The following is a 15,806-nucleotide window of genomic DNA, read 5'->3' as shown; positions in this document are numbered from 1 at the left end:
TTAGTGTTTCACTCCCAGTTCCCAACTGTCCCGCGCTGGTTTACGTGCATATATAGCTTCTAAAACAGTGTTGATCATATTCTTAAAAGGACAAAAAGACCAGACTACGTAGTACCTCATATACAATCCATATTCCTCCAGTGCATTGGTCGTCCGGAATATCTTACTCTAGATCTTGGCCGTATGAAACACCTGACAAGTGCACGCCTGACTAGACTAACATTTAGTCTCTGAAATCTTACATTACACAATATCCTTCTTGACTCTAAAAATTTAAAAAAAGTTCCCTATGCTGATTTCAGATTGAGCTGGCTAGACCTGCTTTTGTATGGATTTCTAGATTATTGTTTTCATGAAATAAATATATTCCACGGTCATGTTGCAGGACTAACGCCTGACCTGTGACCTCTCATGGGGTGTTTGCCCAAGGGGGAGGGGTAGGAAATGTGCGCTCCTGCCCATCGCCGAGCTTGCGACACAATACTCTGTATACTGCATGATAAGATCATATTTATTGCAGAAACATTCCATTACGGGACAGATGCAATTTTTTTAAAGATTATGATTCATATACACGTATATACAGACATACATAATTTACATTCCCGTAGACACAAAAACCAATCACTATTACATATTTGATGACATTATTATACATAAAATGTCAACGGTTGATTAAGGTGAAGGGGTATTTATTGTTTGCTCCATACTGCTCCATACTGTGATAAGCAAATCATTACTTATTGGTTCTTATTATGAATTAAATAAACTCCAATACGAAAAGATGGTATAAACAAATCATTTTAACCTCTGTGTGTGTGTGTGTGTGTGTGTGTGTGTGTGTGTGTGTGTGTGTGTGTGTGTGTGTGAGTAGGAAACCATAGATCGAGGCAATTCACTAACGTAACCTTTTGTGAAAAATCAAGTATTTACTTCTGGGTAAAATGTAATGCCTATCGCTGTTAACAGGCGAGCGGGTTTATTTACAAAATCATACATGTAGACACGCGACTGTCGTGTTATATTCCATTCCAAACACCGACACTCCATATTCTCTAAGGTATTCTTTCTGAAACAAAAACGTACATTTTAATATTTTTGGCACATAAAAACGTTACGAAATACTGCAATATCCTTTCTAGATTTCTAGATTATTGTTTTCATGAAATAAATATATTCCACGGTCATGTTGCAGGACTAACGCCTGACCTGTGACCTCTCATGGGGTGTTTGCCCAAGGGGGAGGGGTAGGAAATGTGCGCTCCTGCCCATCGCCGAGCTTGCGACACAATACTCTGTATACTGCATGATAAGATCATATTTATTGCAGAAACATTCCATTACGGGACAGATGCAATTTTTTTAAAGATTATGATTCATATACACGTATATACAGACATACATAATTTACATTCCCGTAGACACAAAAACCAATCACTATTACATATTTGATGACATTATTATACATAAAATGTCAACGGTTGATTAAGGTGAAGGGGTATTTATTGTTTGAAATGATAGACATGGAAACAAATGCAATTGATATTGATGGGATCATTATTTGACAGGATGTAGTGAAATAATTTGTTTTCATGCCTGTGGACATTTAGATTTACATTTTGTGTGGATAATTTTCCAAAGAGTATATTTCTTTCTTGGGTGTGTTTGGTACAGTGAAGTAGGTAATGTTTTTTATCATCAATGATTGAACATGTAGAGCACGGCCTCTGATGTAGTGGGGTTGGTGGCTTTGTATGTCTTGCAAATTCAATATTTAATTTGTGGTTACTCAATTTTAGTTTAGAAAAGTGCACTCGATATTTTCTTATTTTACAGTGACCGAGATAGGGTTCTAATTTTATTTCATTTTTAACTACCCTGTATGTCCTAAGTTTGTTTCCTGTGCCTCTGGTTGCATTTACATCTTGAAGAGATTCCTTGAAGAGGGAGTTGAATTTAGATTTTATTGTCTCTTTGAATATTGGTGATAGGAAATCTGAAATTTGAAATCTGAAAACACTCAAATTGTGTTTTCCTAAGAATAGATTGAGCTGGTAAACCCATCCTAATCGTTTCTTCACCGACCGCCTCCGTTGTCTAGTGTTAGAGCGTCCGCCCGGAGAACGGAAGGCCCGGGGTTCGATCCCCGGCCGCGTCATACCAAAAGACGTTAAAAGATGGTACTTGTTGTTACCCTGTCTGGCGCTCGGCATTAAGGGGCTAAACAAGGACTGGTCGGCTCGGAGTCAGTATACTGTGTCTGAGTGGGGTATTCATGTTAAACTGCGGCATGGTATCTCAGTGAGCTAGCACTATAAATCGGCATCAGTCCGGACTAGTACAAGCAGACACACACACACACACACACACACACACACACACACACACACACACACACACACACACACACACACGCACACACACACACACAAAAACACACACACAACAAAAAAAACACACACACACAAAAACACATACATGTTACAAATATTCGTTTTTACGGACAAAGTGGAATTACTTCGGGCAATGTTAGATAATTTGTTATTGTGTTTCTTCCTTTTTTTCATAATTTATTGAGATTCTTCTTTTCAACTTATTAATCAAATTAAAGTGATCTCTTGACATATTTTCTAACCATTTTTCAAAATAACGTAAAAACACGTAATGATGAACTAGAACCACACATCAGATATCAATACCATCGTGCACCTGTAAACAGGCTGGTACAAGTATCAAGGTAGGTTATTCATTTGGGCCGGGCTTCGATACTTGTTATATATATGAAGTCCCCGTTGGACTTTGTTGCTGTCTGTCACGTGTTGTGTTTCCAATGTCAACAAGTATACACATCATGACGTTCCACTGATCTGTAAGTAGCACGTACTGATTCCTTTGTTCATTTCAAAATCACAATTATGTATTCCTTAAACGTTTCAGTATTTTTGTTGCTTCTTGCATATTTATTGTGTTTTTAATGTTCTCAATAAATTCGATAAGCAAATTACCATTTTACAAACGGTTATTCCTCAACATGTCTAAAACTATACAGTAGAGGCCTTTCTCGAGTGCATTCACATCGCTACATAAGTCCAATAATGTGATATGATATCATCGCTTGTCATCGATGCATTGGCCTCAATGGACGACAATCCAGCCTGGGTCTGTGTTATCGGACATGGTGTGGATACTCCGCTTTGGACTGTTTGTTGAATAGAACAAGGGCACACAAACAAGGGCACAATGTAGAGATTGAAGCATTACCACCTCACACAAATTTGATAAAATCAGATATATGTTATTGGATTTGATACCTCTGTTTGAACAAATGCGAGTAATTGTATACTCTGTATTATTTCGTCATGGTAGAATAGCTTGTTGAATTATCCACAAATGATGAGAGATACAATGTTAACATCTACCTGGAGGTATACAATAATGCTACTGAAGCGCATATCTGATAAATGGGACTAATCGACAAATATTCCCTTCTTAAACACTGCCAGTTACAGGCATTCCCATCTTTACTTTTTATAGTTTAAAAGTTGGGAAATTAATGTCTAATGCAGTGACTTTTGAATTCATTATTATTTCTGCAATAAAAGCGTAATGTCAGATTGTGATATGAACGGGTATGCTCCATACTGTGATAAGCAAATCATTACTTATTGGTTCTTATTATGAATTAAATAAACTCCAATACGAAAAGATGGTATAAACAAATCATTTTAACCTCTGTGTGTGTGTGTGTGTGTGTGTGTGTGTGTGTGTGTGTGTGTGTGTGTGTGTGTGTGTGTGTGAGTAGGAAACCATAGATCGAGGCAATTCACTAACGTAACCTTTTGTGAAAAATCAAGTATTTACTTCTGGGTAAAATGTAATGCCTATCGCTGTTAACAGGCGAGCGGGTTTATTTACAAAATCATACATGTAGACACGCGACTGTCGTGTTATATTCCATTCCAAACACCGACACTCCATATTCTCTAAGGTATTCTTTCTGAAACAAAAACGTACATTTTAATATTTTTGGCACATAAAAACGTTACGAAATACTGCAATATCCTTATAATAGAGCGCTTGAACACTTTATAAATTACTGCGAAATTAACTTAATATATAAAGATAACTTATCTGGACGGAGGGTCTTCTTGTGTATCCAAATCCATGTCCGGACTCCTGAATCACCTCTCTGAGGGATTACACACTGAAAGAAAGCAACACCCTTCTCCGTGCTAAACAGCGCTCAATGCCCTGCGGCAATTTTTCGCATACGGTTTCACCTGCCATTCGGCAACACTGCAATAACAGGCGGTCCAACACAGACAAGCATTATATTAAAAGTCTGATTACCTTTATGTGTATATTTTTAACAAACAAAGAAGACAACAGCTCGCCTGTGTGACGCAAAGGCCTCGAGTGGTGTTTCTTGCCCTCTCCTCTGCACAGCCTTCTTCAAATCACATTCGTTACCGTATTTACCCCATAGTAAATACATTTATGTTCTAATTCACTATGTTCAACCGAACATAAAACATTTACTATGACAACATACTCCACTCATGGGTAACGGCCTACCGCTGCTCGAATTAAAAGAACGGGTCCATGCAGCAGATTTATTTCAACTTATTTACAATCCCAACATTGTTGACACACTCAACATTTCAGAAACATTGTCTTTGATATAACCGTCTTTGGCCTTATCTGACGCCCAGCGTCCGTGTCTCTTGAACAGTCTGTCTGTTACTCCGGCGTTAGCTGCATTAGTCGCTCCGCCTGACCGAAAACTGTGAAGACCCACTTTTTTTACATCTTCACCAATTAGTTTGAATTTCTCAATAAAGATTTCCCTCGCTCTGGTATATGATAAAGGGTTCTGACCTTTAGGTACATACTTTTGTACAGATTTACAGAAGGAAAGTTGACGAAAAATATATTCAGTGGAAGTTTCAGCAACATTTCCAGCAATCAGGTACCTGTTTAGCATATTTACTGGACATAGATCTGAGCCTGTAGCAGCGATCAAAACATGACGCCCATCCCTATAAACGTCAGTTTTACTGTTCTCAACAAAAATACTCATGAAGCCATCCTTGAATTTAATGTTTGACCGTCTGATGTTCACTACTTCAGAAAATCTAAAAAAAACAGCAAAAGATAAAAGTGACATTGTTAAAAACCTTAAATCAAGTAGAGAGGGAGTTTTCCCAGATATAACAACCAATTTCTTTAACGTGTCACAAGTAACAGGTTCTTTTTTCTTAACTGGAGTACTACAAGTTCTTAATGCCGCTTCTCTGATGTTCACAATCAAATCATGTTTACAAGGATCTGGCAGACATGCAATCTTGTGCGCCCAACTAATACCGTAAATAGATTCCATGACAGATGGAGCTTTCTTACCTCCCTGAACAAGTGATGTAAGATACATAGCAACATGAAATGGATGAGCAGGCAAACATGTAATCTCCTTAAATTTTGAACTCCATTTTTTCCAACTATTATAAGATCTTTCATACTTATAGACTGTCGCTGGGGCCTTAGACTTGAGAACTAAATCTGGCATATGTCCTGCTAGATCAATAAGGTCTGTATGAACTAAATTGTTCTTCAGCTTCCAGATACCGGTGGAGAACATGTCTGAAACAACAACATTGATCTCATGGAATAATCCTAACTGCTAATGCGTAGCCATCGAATTTGCCAAACAAGGATTTCTTGCTGCCGCCTGAAAATGCAATTCTTCCATTTAATTGCAAACTATCAGCGATATAATGTTTGAACTTTCCGTCATCAAAAAGTGAAGTCCAGAACACAGCTGATTGCCACCTAGGCACTACTAAAGTAATGCTAGCTTTACTTTGAAGAGCATATCTAATAGCCTTTGTCACCAAATGCACAGGGGGGACAACCCAGTTGTTATCATATTGCCATGACTGTGTAAAAGCATCTACTGCTTCTGTGCCAGGGCACCAAGATCTGGAATTGAATCTGCACAACTTAGCATTATAATGACTAGCAAATCTATCAACAGTATGTGGACCCCACTTCTGGTTTAGCAACTTGAAGACAGCATCAGTAACAATCCAGTCGTCAGCATCTTCAAATTTACTTAACGCATCTGCTCTGTCGTTCTCTGAACGTGGAATCCAGCTAAACTTTATCCTGATGTTATACATCCTAACCACGGTGAACACGGACATAGCAAGCTCCTGTAAGGATGAATTGAAACTACCAAAAGAAACAATTTGACAGCAAGCCTTGCTATGTGAGAACCACTTAACAGTCTGATTAGACAGAACCTCTCTGAAAACGTTCAAAGATAATTCAACAGCCTTCAATTCCCGCCAAGTTGAACTCTTGCCCACTTGATCCTCGTCCCATAAACACTGAAATACCCGGTCAGAATTCTGTATATAAGCAGCACAGCCCTTGGAACTAGCATCTGAGAAAACGGTCAAAACTGGGACAAAAGTTTCATAAAATCTTCTGCTATTAAAAGTGTAAACATTATCTCTCCAGAATATAAGTTCAAAAACACACAGGGGGTCAACTAGACTTTGCTTTCTATCCCAACTTGAAGCTCTTTGTATTACTGAATACATGCGTCTAGTCAAAAGTCTGCAGACATCCCCATAAACTGGTGAAAGGGAGATAATTTGTCCTGTTAAACTAGCCAGGTTACGTGCTGTGAATTGCGGTAAACCTGCCAAGAATCCTGCGCATGTGTTTCTCACATTATCTAATATCCTAGAAGGAATAGATATCACACCTATGTCAAGATTCCAATTCAGCCCGAGCCATTCAAGGTGTCTTGTGGGTTCCCAAACTGACTTCTGATCGTTACAAACAAAGCCTGCTCTGCACAAAGAAGTTTTAACAAAACCAGATCGCTCCTTGCCTAAGGCTTCAGAGGAAGCAAACCCAATTCCATCATCTAAGTAAACTACAACATCTACAGAATGTTTTCTCCAGTATCTAACTAATGGCCTAAAACACTTAGTAAATATATAAGGGGCCGAGGTTAGACCAAAAGGTAAAACTGTGAAACAATAAAAACGCTGTACACCTTTAACTGACCAAGAAAAGCTTAAAAACATGTGTTGACGAGGGTGAATATCTATGTGGTGATACCCAGACTTAAGATCAAACTTGTACATGTATCCACAAGGTCTAACGAAATCCAAAGCAATCTTGTAATCCTCAAAGACTATCTTTTCTTTCCAAACATATTTGTTTACTTCTCTTAGGTCTAAAATCAACCTTTTCTTACCAGAGCTATTAATAGAAACTGATAGGGAATTTACAACCTGAGGTAAGTCTACGACTTCAACAATACAGTTGTTTAACAGGAGATCCTGGATAGCCTCAGAGACAAAGTCGCTATATATACAGCAGAAGCGTTGTTCTTACTAAAAGACAAGGGAGGCGACTCCACAAAGGGGATGATGTAACCTTCCATAATAGTTCTAATGATGAATTCTGGAACTTCTATATCCTTCCAAAATCAGATGTGCCTCTTAAGATTTTCCTTAATGTTATGCTTACTCGCTGACGTGTCTGTTCTGTCAGGATAACTAGGTACAGGTACAAAATCAGTACTAATACCTCTGGTTTCAGGTTTGACTTTGTCTACGGGTGAAACATGAAGCTGTGACCTACTACTAGACTGTTCTGATATTGAACGGGAGACCTGTGGCAAATCCATGTTAGTTTTTCTTTTAATACTTCTGCTTGAATTCTGATACCCTGAAACATATGTAATACAATCTCAATCAAGATAGTAACGCATTAGACACTCAAATGTATATGTCATATCTCAAAAGTGGTTTTGATTTACCTGAATAATCACTGCTTTTTGAGGGCCTCTGTAGGCTGAAGTCCTTGTGGTGGGTTGAGATTACTTGACTGCGATGACCTCTGGGCGGCTGCAAGGGGACATGTGGCTCTCCAGTGCCCAAATGCTCCGCAAAAGTAGCATTGTTGGTTTGGAAGTGCTGTTTTCCTGGGTTGAAAACGAAAGGGCTGGTTCTGCTGAACCTGGGGGGCCTGTTTGGGTAATTCGCTGTTAGGATTGGGGAAAGTTGCAGAAGGATAAGGACTATAACCTCTACCACGTGAACTGAAAGAAGTAGGGCGCTTTCTGCGCTGTGCCTTACTTTCTGCTCTCTCGAAACGTCTCTCTTCATCCGAGTTTGAAGCCAACTCATCCCCTTCCAACTCCGAGACTACTGCCCAACCGGCTGGAGATCTGTCTGCAAGTCTAATGTGCACGTGCTTGTTTCTTTTACTGATGTTAGAGCTTATTTCTCACAAGACATGCACACAATCGACTGTGTTATCCCGATTGATAAATCGAATAGCAGAGTCAACCTGATCCAAAATACCAATGTTGAACTTATATTGTAACTGATTCCCTTTGAATCTAAACTGTGGAGAGTCTTGTCTAGCTCTCTTAATGACAGAATACGACCTCTGCTCAGTTTCATCAATAATTTCACTTTTCAAAGTTTTCAACTTACAGTCCATCTATTGCTTAAAAAGTTGAAACGTTTCGTACCCTTCAACAGAATCCTGTGCTTTGTTAGGTTGACCAGGAATGTGTAGTTCTTCAAAGGAGTCAAGATTTTCCTGCTGTGGTGAATCCATTCCGAACAAAGAAGACAACAGCTCGCCTGTGTGACGCGAAGGCCTCGAGTGGTGTTTCTTGCCCTCTCCTCTGCACCTTAAGCACGTGACGCCACCGCTTTCACGTGCACAGCCTTCTTCACCCCATAGTAAATACATTTATAGGATATATTCACAATGTGAATGACACATATGGATATTTAAAATGTCTATTAACAGTATAATAATAACATTCATCACAGCAGGAACCAATTCTGGAACTATTCAATGATATCATAATTTATTTATCCTGATCCTGAGAAGCTAAAAAAACACTTCAGGAATATTTACAACACTAAAACATGGAGATAGGCATATATGTGACGGACTGAAAAAACATAACCAATGAAATTAGCACTTTTATAAAACAATTCAAGTATAATCTGGGGTAATGTATTAAAAATAATTTCATCACTATATCTCTTATGAAGTGAAAACTGACAAGAGCATTTCACAATCCTTTAACTCCAACATCAGGGTAAGAGGGGGATGCATTTGTCGCCCACATTATTTAACATATTCCTCAATGATCTTCCACTCTGTAACAAATCTGCACTTCGCGAGTTAAGGCCCGTACATCAATACACGTACAATAACAGCAGTGAATAGGTAACACTGCAAATGAACTGACTTGCATGGTTGGCTCCCTGTTGCGTCGGTATGTCGCTGACGGTTCGCAAGGTTCCTTTCCAATGTGTCATCGTGCATCCCGCATCTCCAATACAATAAGCCTTTCCTGCCTTTAGATTGCCGTTTGTATACATGAAAACACCATCGGGGCGTGGGAAGAAATGTCGAATGTCAAACACAGAAGAGGAAGAAGAAGAATTGTACAGCATAACAAATGCTACGTAGTTCGGGTAGATATGTAGAATGCTCGGCCAGTATGACCTATTAGACACTAAATCATTAAAATGCGTAAAACATTTGTAGAGTAAAATAAAACACAAGTGAGTGGGGGAAAAAGACATCAGTATAGGTACACCCCGTCCGCCAACCCCAAGTTTGCATGTATCCACACTCATACCGGCAAAGATGCACCCTCAACCACTTACCTTACTCACACAATCATCTCTGCGCCAACCCTCGTATCCCTACACACGCACGCATCGTATTCATCTTTCATCATGGATCCATGCGCATATTTATATTACATACATACTCCATCCTCACACCAATCCCCCAACATCCATCGAACATATATCCGCCCTCATGTATCCGGGGGCGGTCGGGTAGCCTAGTGGTTAAAGCGTTCGCTCGTCACGCCGAAGACCCAGGTTCGATTCCCGACATGGATACAATGTGTGAAGCCCATTTCTGGTGTCCCCCGCCGTGATATTGCTGGAATATTGCTCAAAGCGGCGTTAAACCATACTCACTCACTCACTCTTGTATCCGTATTCGTGGTTACATACACACTCCTACAATTCCCCTACATCCATCGCACTATAACTATAACCGCCTTCATGCCCCCGAATTCACGTAGCATTGCATGTTTCCAATTACACGTTAAAAATATCGTACATACTTTACGATATGTACATATTAAATACAAGGAAACAGAGATGATATATAACACAATAGATTTCATGCGTCTAAACATCAGAGATAGAGGGGCAGCCAGGATTTTACAATGGCATTAAGAATTTCAACTGGTCAGCAGGTGCGAGGTGCGGAAAATTACGATAAACTTCAGTTACTGTGAGTGAGTGAGTGAGTGAGTTGGGTTTTACGCCGCTTTTAACAGTATTCCAGTTATATCGCGGCGTGTCAGCTTAATGTGGGAGGAAAGCCCGAAGTGATGCAGGTCTCAGATGTTTACCACTTCGGTGAAACCAACGAGCACAGGTATGGTGCTGACAAGATGACAGCTTGCTATAAAGTGTACTTTATCCCTGCGGATTTCCTTCGCTATTAAATTTAAGTCTAAATGATCTGAAGGTAGTCACTGCCACGTATGGTTGGTTATATTGACAAGATTACAGGTACCTGGGGACCTTTTCATACTAGGAATATCCACAGAGCGGATGAAATGAGGATTCACAATGTTCGACCTAGTGGAAATGTGTCATCAAACAGCACTGCATTGGCGTTAAAACACAATCATTCATTTACATGTATGGGGAACTGAATGTTTATCTTATATTAATTGTAATGGATTATCACATTGCTGTGATCCAGAGAACAGGTTGCCAATAAAAAAGGATACAGTTATAACAGGATTACTAGAAATACAGGGTATAACACCGTAGCCGATAAAATCCCTCAGTAACACCCGAGTAAGTCAGTAACACTGAACATTCACGTTTGCACTAGCGCTAGATAACAGCCTTGTTTTGGGGTGTTTCAGTAATTTAAATTGCTGCTCTTGATATTGTTGATTAAAATTTGATACTATAAACAACAAAAGGTTATATGAGAGGATGACTCTATAACGGTAACAGGCGTTATATCTGATATATACTGAACTTTAATGTTGTGGATGAACTGAATTGAAGTACACTCGCATGAATTCTTATGATAAACTATATACGTGTGTGTGTGTGTGTGTGTGTGTGTGTGTGTGTGTGTGTGTGTGTGTGTATGTATGTATATATATATATATATATATATATATATGATGGCATAAATAGAAGAACTTCAAGTATCTAATATGTGAAGGAAACATTCTATAATTAAATTCAACAATCGAGAACACAATCGTGCGCAATACATGTATAATTCTGGTCCACTTCCATATGACTATATAGCAGCCTAGATATCCATAGATTAGACACTAGTCTGGCCATATCACTATATCCTTGAACCATATCATTTTCCCCTACTAATGCACGGGTCAGTGGAGAACCATGGTCACCTTTGTCCCCTAGTCACAGAGATAGATGGGCCGACAGCGTGTCGCTTGGCGGACAATCGCAACCCATAGGACTGACCGGAGCCCCTCCTAAGAATTATGACATTAATGACAAAGCACTGACCAGATGCAGGGCATCTGGAAACAAAGGATTTAGCTGACGACCCTGGGTATATAAGTGACCAGACAAGAGGTCTCCAGCTAAACAATCAAACAATCAAATTTCAAAAACAAACCAAATTCTTAGGACTTATTTTCGATGAACATCTCACCTGGGATGCTCACATCCAAAAACTAACAACTAAATGCAGTAAAGACCTAAACACCCTAAGATGCCTAACTGGCTCTAACTGGGGAGCCTCCAAAGATACTCTCCTCTCTCTCTACATATCCCTAATTAGATCAAAACTAGACTACGGCTGCGCCATATACAACACCCTAAACAACTCTCTATCTAAAAAACTTGACTCAATACAATATCAGGCTCTCAAACTCATTACACGCACCCAACATGGCACCTCCTACACCTCACTTCAGGCCTTAACAGGAGAAATGCCACTAAGTCTACGCAGGGAACAGCTAAGCTTAAATTTCTGGGCCGCGTCCCAATCAAACCCTCTCATCCAAAACTTAATAAACCAAAACATCAGCCCTAAAAACCAAGCTCTAGCTCGTAAACACCTCTTACTTACCCCAATATCCCAAAGAATAACAAACTACCTAAATGAACACCAAATTAAAAATCTTAAACAAAACTGCAAACAATCAAATATCTTCACCCCTAAACTTAAAATACCCAAAATAGACACAACACTAGCTAGCCAAATAAATAAACAAACCAACCCAAACATAGCTAAAACTACCACACTAGCATACATACACTAAAATCGGCCAAATTGGTGTCACATTTACACGGACGGATCCTCAGATCCGACCTCCAAACACACGGGTTTCGGAGTCCATACCACACAACCAACTAAAACCACACAATCCTTCCGACTCCCAAATAACCAATCAATATTCACGGCAGAACTAATGGGCATGGCCTCAGCCCTCCACAATCAAGAATCCAAAAACCACCAAAAAATCCTAATACTTACTGACTCCCTAAGTGGACTACAAGCCCTCCAAAACAAAAATACCAAAAACCGACCTAAATTGATAAATCAAATACTTAAAAGCTCCAACGACCTAACAAAAGCAGGCAAACAAATAACCTTCTTGTGGATACCCGCCCACGTAGGAATATACGGTAATGAAAACGCCGATAAAGCAGCTAAACTATCCCTCAAAATCCCAGAAATAAGCTTAAACTTACCCATCTCAAAATCAGAAATTAAAAGTGTAAACAAACAAAAAATCACAAAAAAATGGCATAACCTATATCTAAACTCAAATAGCCAAATCAAAAGAGTGCTCAGCAAACCACTAACCAAACCAAAAATTCTCCATCCATCAAAAAAAATCGACAGAGTAATCACTAAACTCCAAACAGGACACACCAACCTAAATAACCACCTAAAAATTTTTAAAAAACACACTACAGGTAACTGCCCACACTGCAAACAACTAGAAACCCCAGAACACGCACTCATCCACTGCACACACTACCTCACACATCGAACCGCATTACAAACCACCCTCAATCTAAACAAGGCTCTCACTCTAGAAGCAATACTAAACCCACAAAATAAACTAGAAAACTTCAAGGCCTTAGGCGTATTCTTAATCAAAACGGAACTAATAAAACGCATCTAAAAACATAATAACCTACCAAATCAAAATCACATAAACAAACAAACATCCACCATACCCAGCTCCCTTAGTTCTCCTCCCCAACCCCATCGGCATCTATTCCAAATCTCAAAATTCCCAAATTATATATAAGCAACCCCTAAAGCCCCCTCTTAGGGTTGCACAGACCACCTTCGCCCCTTTCGGAAACACATTAAATGGCCTGGCCGGGCCCGTGTGCGAAATACGCATCAGTCGGAAAGCGCACGTTAAATCTCCAAAGTAAGTAAGTAGGTCTGGGGGAGAGAGTTTAGACCTGGCCTACGATTGTAGCACTACAGTCATCGACTAAATAAACAGTTGTGGACCCTCAGACGGAATTGTGTTGTTCAGGCCGAAGTCATCACTTAGATCAACCAACCACTAAGTGTGATAGTTGCCTGAAACATATACACAAAGAAAAAAGTTAAGTACACCCTAAAATATTTCATAATTGTTTGGTCCCAATATTTGTAACAGTCATGAAAAGATATAATTACGGGAAGAATTATGTTTTCTCGAGATGATGTTATCAGTCATGTGTTACGAAAGCTCACGTGCCATGCATGCTGCATGCTACCCTGGAGTATCTCTAAAAGCAGTATATCCAAACGTTAAAATTGCTTTCTTAAGCTCGGTTTTAAACAGTTATTCCATGACTTTATGTGACCATGGCACGAAGGCGATTGTCAAACGCCACAAGATGGCAAATAATCGGCATGCATAACGCAGGAATGTCTTGTAATTTCATTGGTTGGAATTTGGGGTATGATAACACTGTCGTAAGCCGTAAGACCTCCCGTGACGACTCTTGGCGACCTTCTTCGTCTCAAATGCCGAGAACCCTTTTCAACAAGTACTCATCTGAAACAGCTGTGGTTGCCCAATCGTCGTTTCAGCACCAGAACCGTCCGGAACCAGCTGAAAGCAGCAGGACTGAGGGCTAGACGAGTTATAAAGCGTCCCTTGTTGAGAGATCACCAGAAAGCTGCTCGTTTAGCATGGTGCATTGCGCGACAGAACTGGAATCTGACAACTTGGAGAAGGGTTCATTGGTCAGACGAAAGTCGCTTTCTGCGCCACGTCACTGATGGAAGAACGAGAGTTTGGAGGCACCCCAAGGAAATTAAACCGACTGTTACATACGGCGGGGGCTCGGTAATGGTTTGAGGGTGTATCTCTCGTGATTGAAGGTTGGATTTTGTCACCATAAGGGGCAACTTAACAGGAGATCAGTACATCCGGGACGTTTTGAGCCCAGTCGTCGTTCCTCATTTTGGCAACCACCCTCTTGCTACCCGACCTAATTACATAGATGACAATGCCAGGCCTCATCGTTCGCATGCACTCGTGGATTGCAATAACGACTCTACCCTGGCCAGCAATGAGCCCAGATTTGAACCCCCTTGAACATTTTTGGGATATTCTGGGGCGGCGCATACAGGCACGAGAGTACATGCTTTACGCCAATTGGAAGCAGCATTGCATCAGCTGTAGTTGTTGTTGACCCATCAACAGATCCAACGTCTGACTGGAGGCATGAGACATACGGTGGAATGCGTCATCTGGGCACGTGGTGGTTATACCCGCTACTGATCTGTTTCACGTAACATGTCAAGTAGAGACTTAAAGGAATATTTTCACATGAAACATCAAACGTAACTCGTTTACTTAATCCTGCAGCTCCATACTTTTCTTAGGTATTGTCTAAGATCAAAAACAGTACCTGTGTTACCATGATGTTTTTGTCAGTAAATTTCAATCACAACTCACCAATATCTTCTTTATTTGTTGTCAACTGTTTGTTCTATCCGATGACGTTGGTATTGCCCAGCTCCTGTGGTCAGTCATCCCATGCCATGATTTTTGCCATTTGTCATGGTTCAGAAATAGGGTTGTGCTTAACTTTTTTGTTGGTGTATATGATGTGGGGTTTCGTCCTATTACAAGCTGACAAGCCGGGGTATGACTGAAATATATCTACTGTTCAAAGCGGTGTTTAAGCCAAACTCACTCACTGATTCAGAGCTATGCCGGTCTCTTAGGCTGGATATTGGGCGTACTTTTCCATTATAAGCATGCCTATCATGTTGATATCAAGGCCGCAATAAATTAATAGTTGGTGTTTGATTGAATTTTAAAAAACATGGAAGACGTGAGGCATATTATTTTTAACACTTTATTGTTTTCTTATTTAACTATTTAAGGCATTCGCATTCATCATGCATGTACGGAGTAGGAACACATATATTAGCGATATTTCTATTTCTAGGAACTTTGAGGCAATAGAATATTGTAAAGCGGGATGCTTTGCAGTCAGGTGGGAGAGCATGAACATCTATTAATTAATTTTGTATGGCCTAAAGTAGCGAATATGGTGTCGTCTAAAAACATCGTAAATCTCATTCTAGCCGAATGCTACAAATTGATCGTTGAGAATTTTGTTTTAATGAATACGCTAGCCGTGCATAATACTGCCTTATGGTGAAAACAACTGGCCTGTGATTATTTCTGT

The 15,806-nt window shown here is 39.9% G+C and overlaps 2 protein-coding genes and 1 pseudogene across 2 annotated transcripts in view; 1 reads left to right on the top strand and 2 right to left on the bottom strand.

Annotated features, from left to right (window-relative positions):
* LOC139479861 (uncharacterized) overlaps positions 1 to 15,806 on the top strand; it is a 33,551-nt gene that overhangs the window by 13,706 nt on the left and 4,039 nt on the right. The window lies entirely within an intron of this gene.
* Positions 4,741 to 7,705, bottom strand: LOC139480524 (uncharacterized; annotated as a pseudogene).
* Positions 7,846 to 8,646, bottom strand: LOC139480525 (uncharacterized). Its single transcript, XM_071263619.1, has 2 exons — positions 8,558 to 8,646; positions 7,846 to 8,260 (listed from the first exon to the last, which is right to left on the bottom strand). Exons 1-2 carry the CDS (start codon positions 8,644 to 8,646, stop codon positions 7,846 to 7,848), a joined length of 504 nt encoding a protein of 167 aa, XP_071119720.1.

This window comes from Haliotis cracherodii, unplaced genomic scaffold (assembly GCF_022045235.1).
Source record: "Haliotis cracherodii isolate W230 unplaced genomic scaffold, xgHalCrac1.p SCAF_4, whole genome shotgun sequence".
NCBI lineage: Eukaryota > Metazoa > Mollusca > Gastropoda > Lepetellida > Haliotidae > Haliotis > Haliotis cracherodii.
The sequence above is the reverse complement of the archived record's forward strand: the minus strand, read 5'-3'. Positions and strand labels throughout refer to the sequence as shown.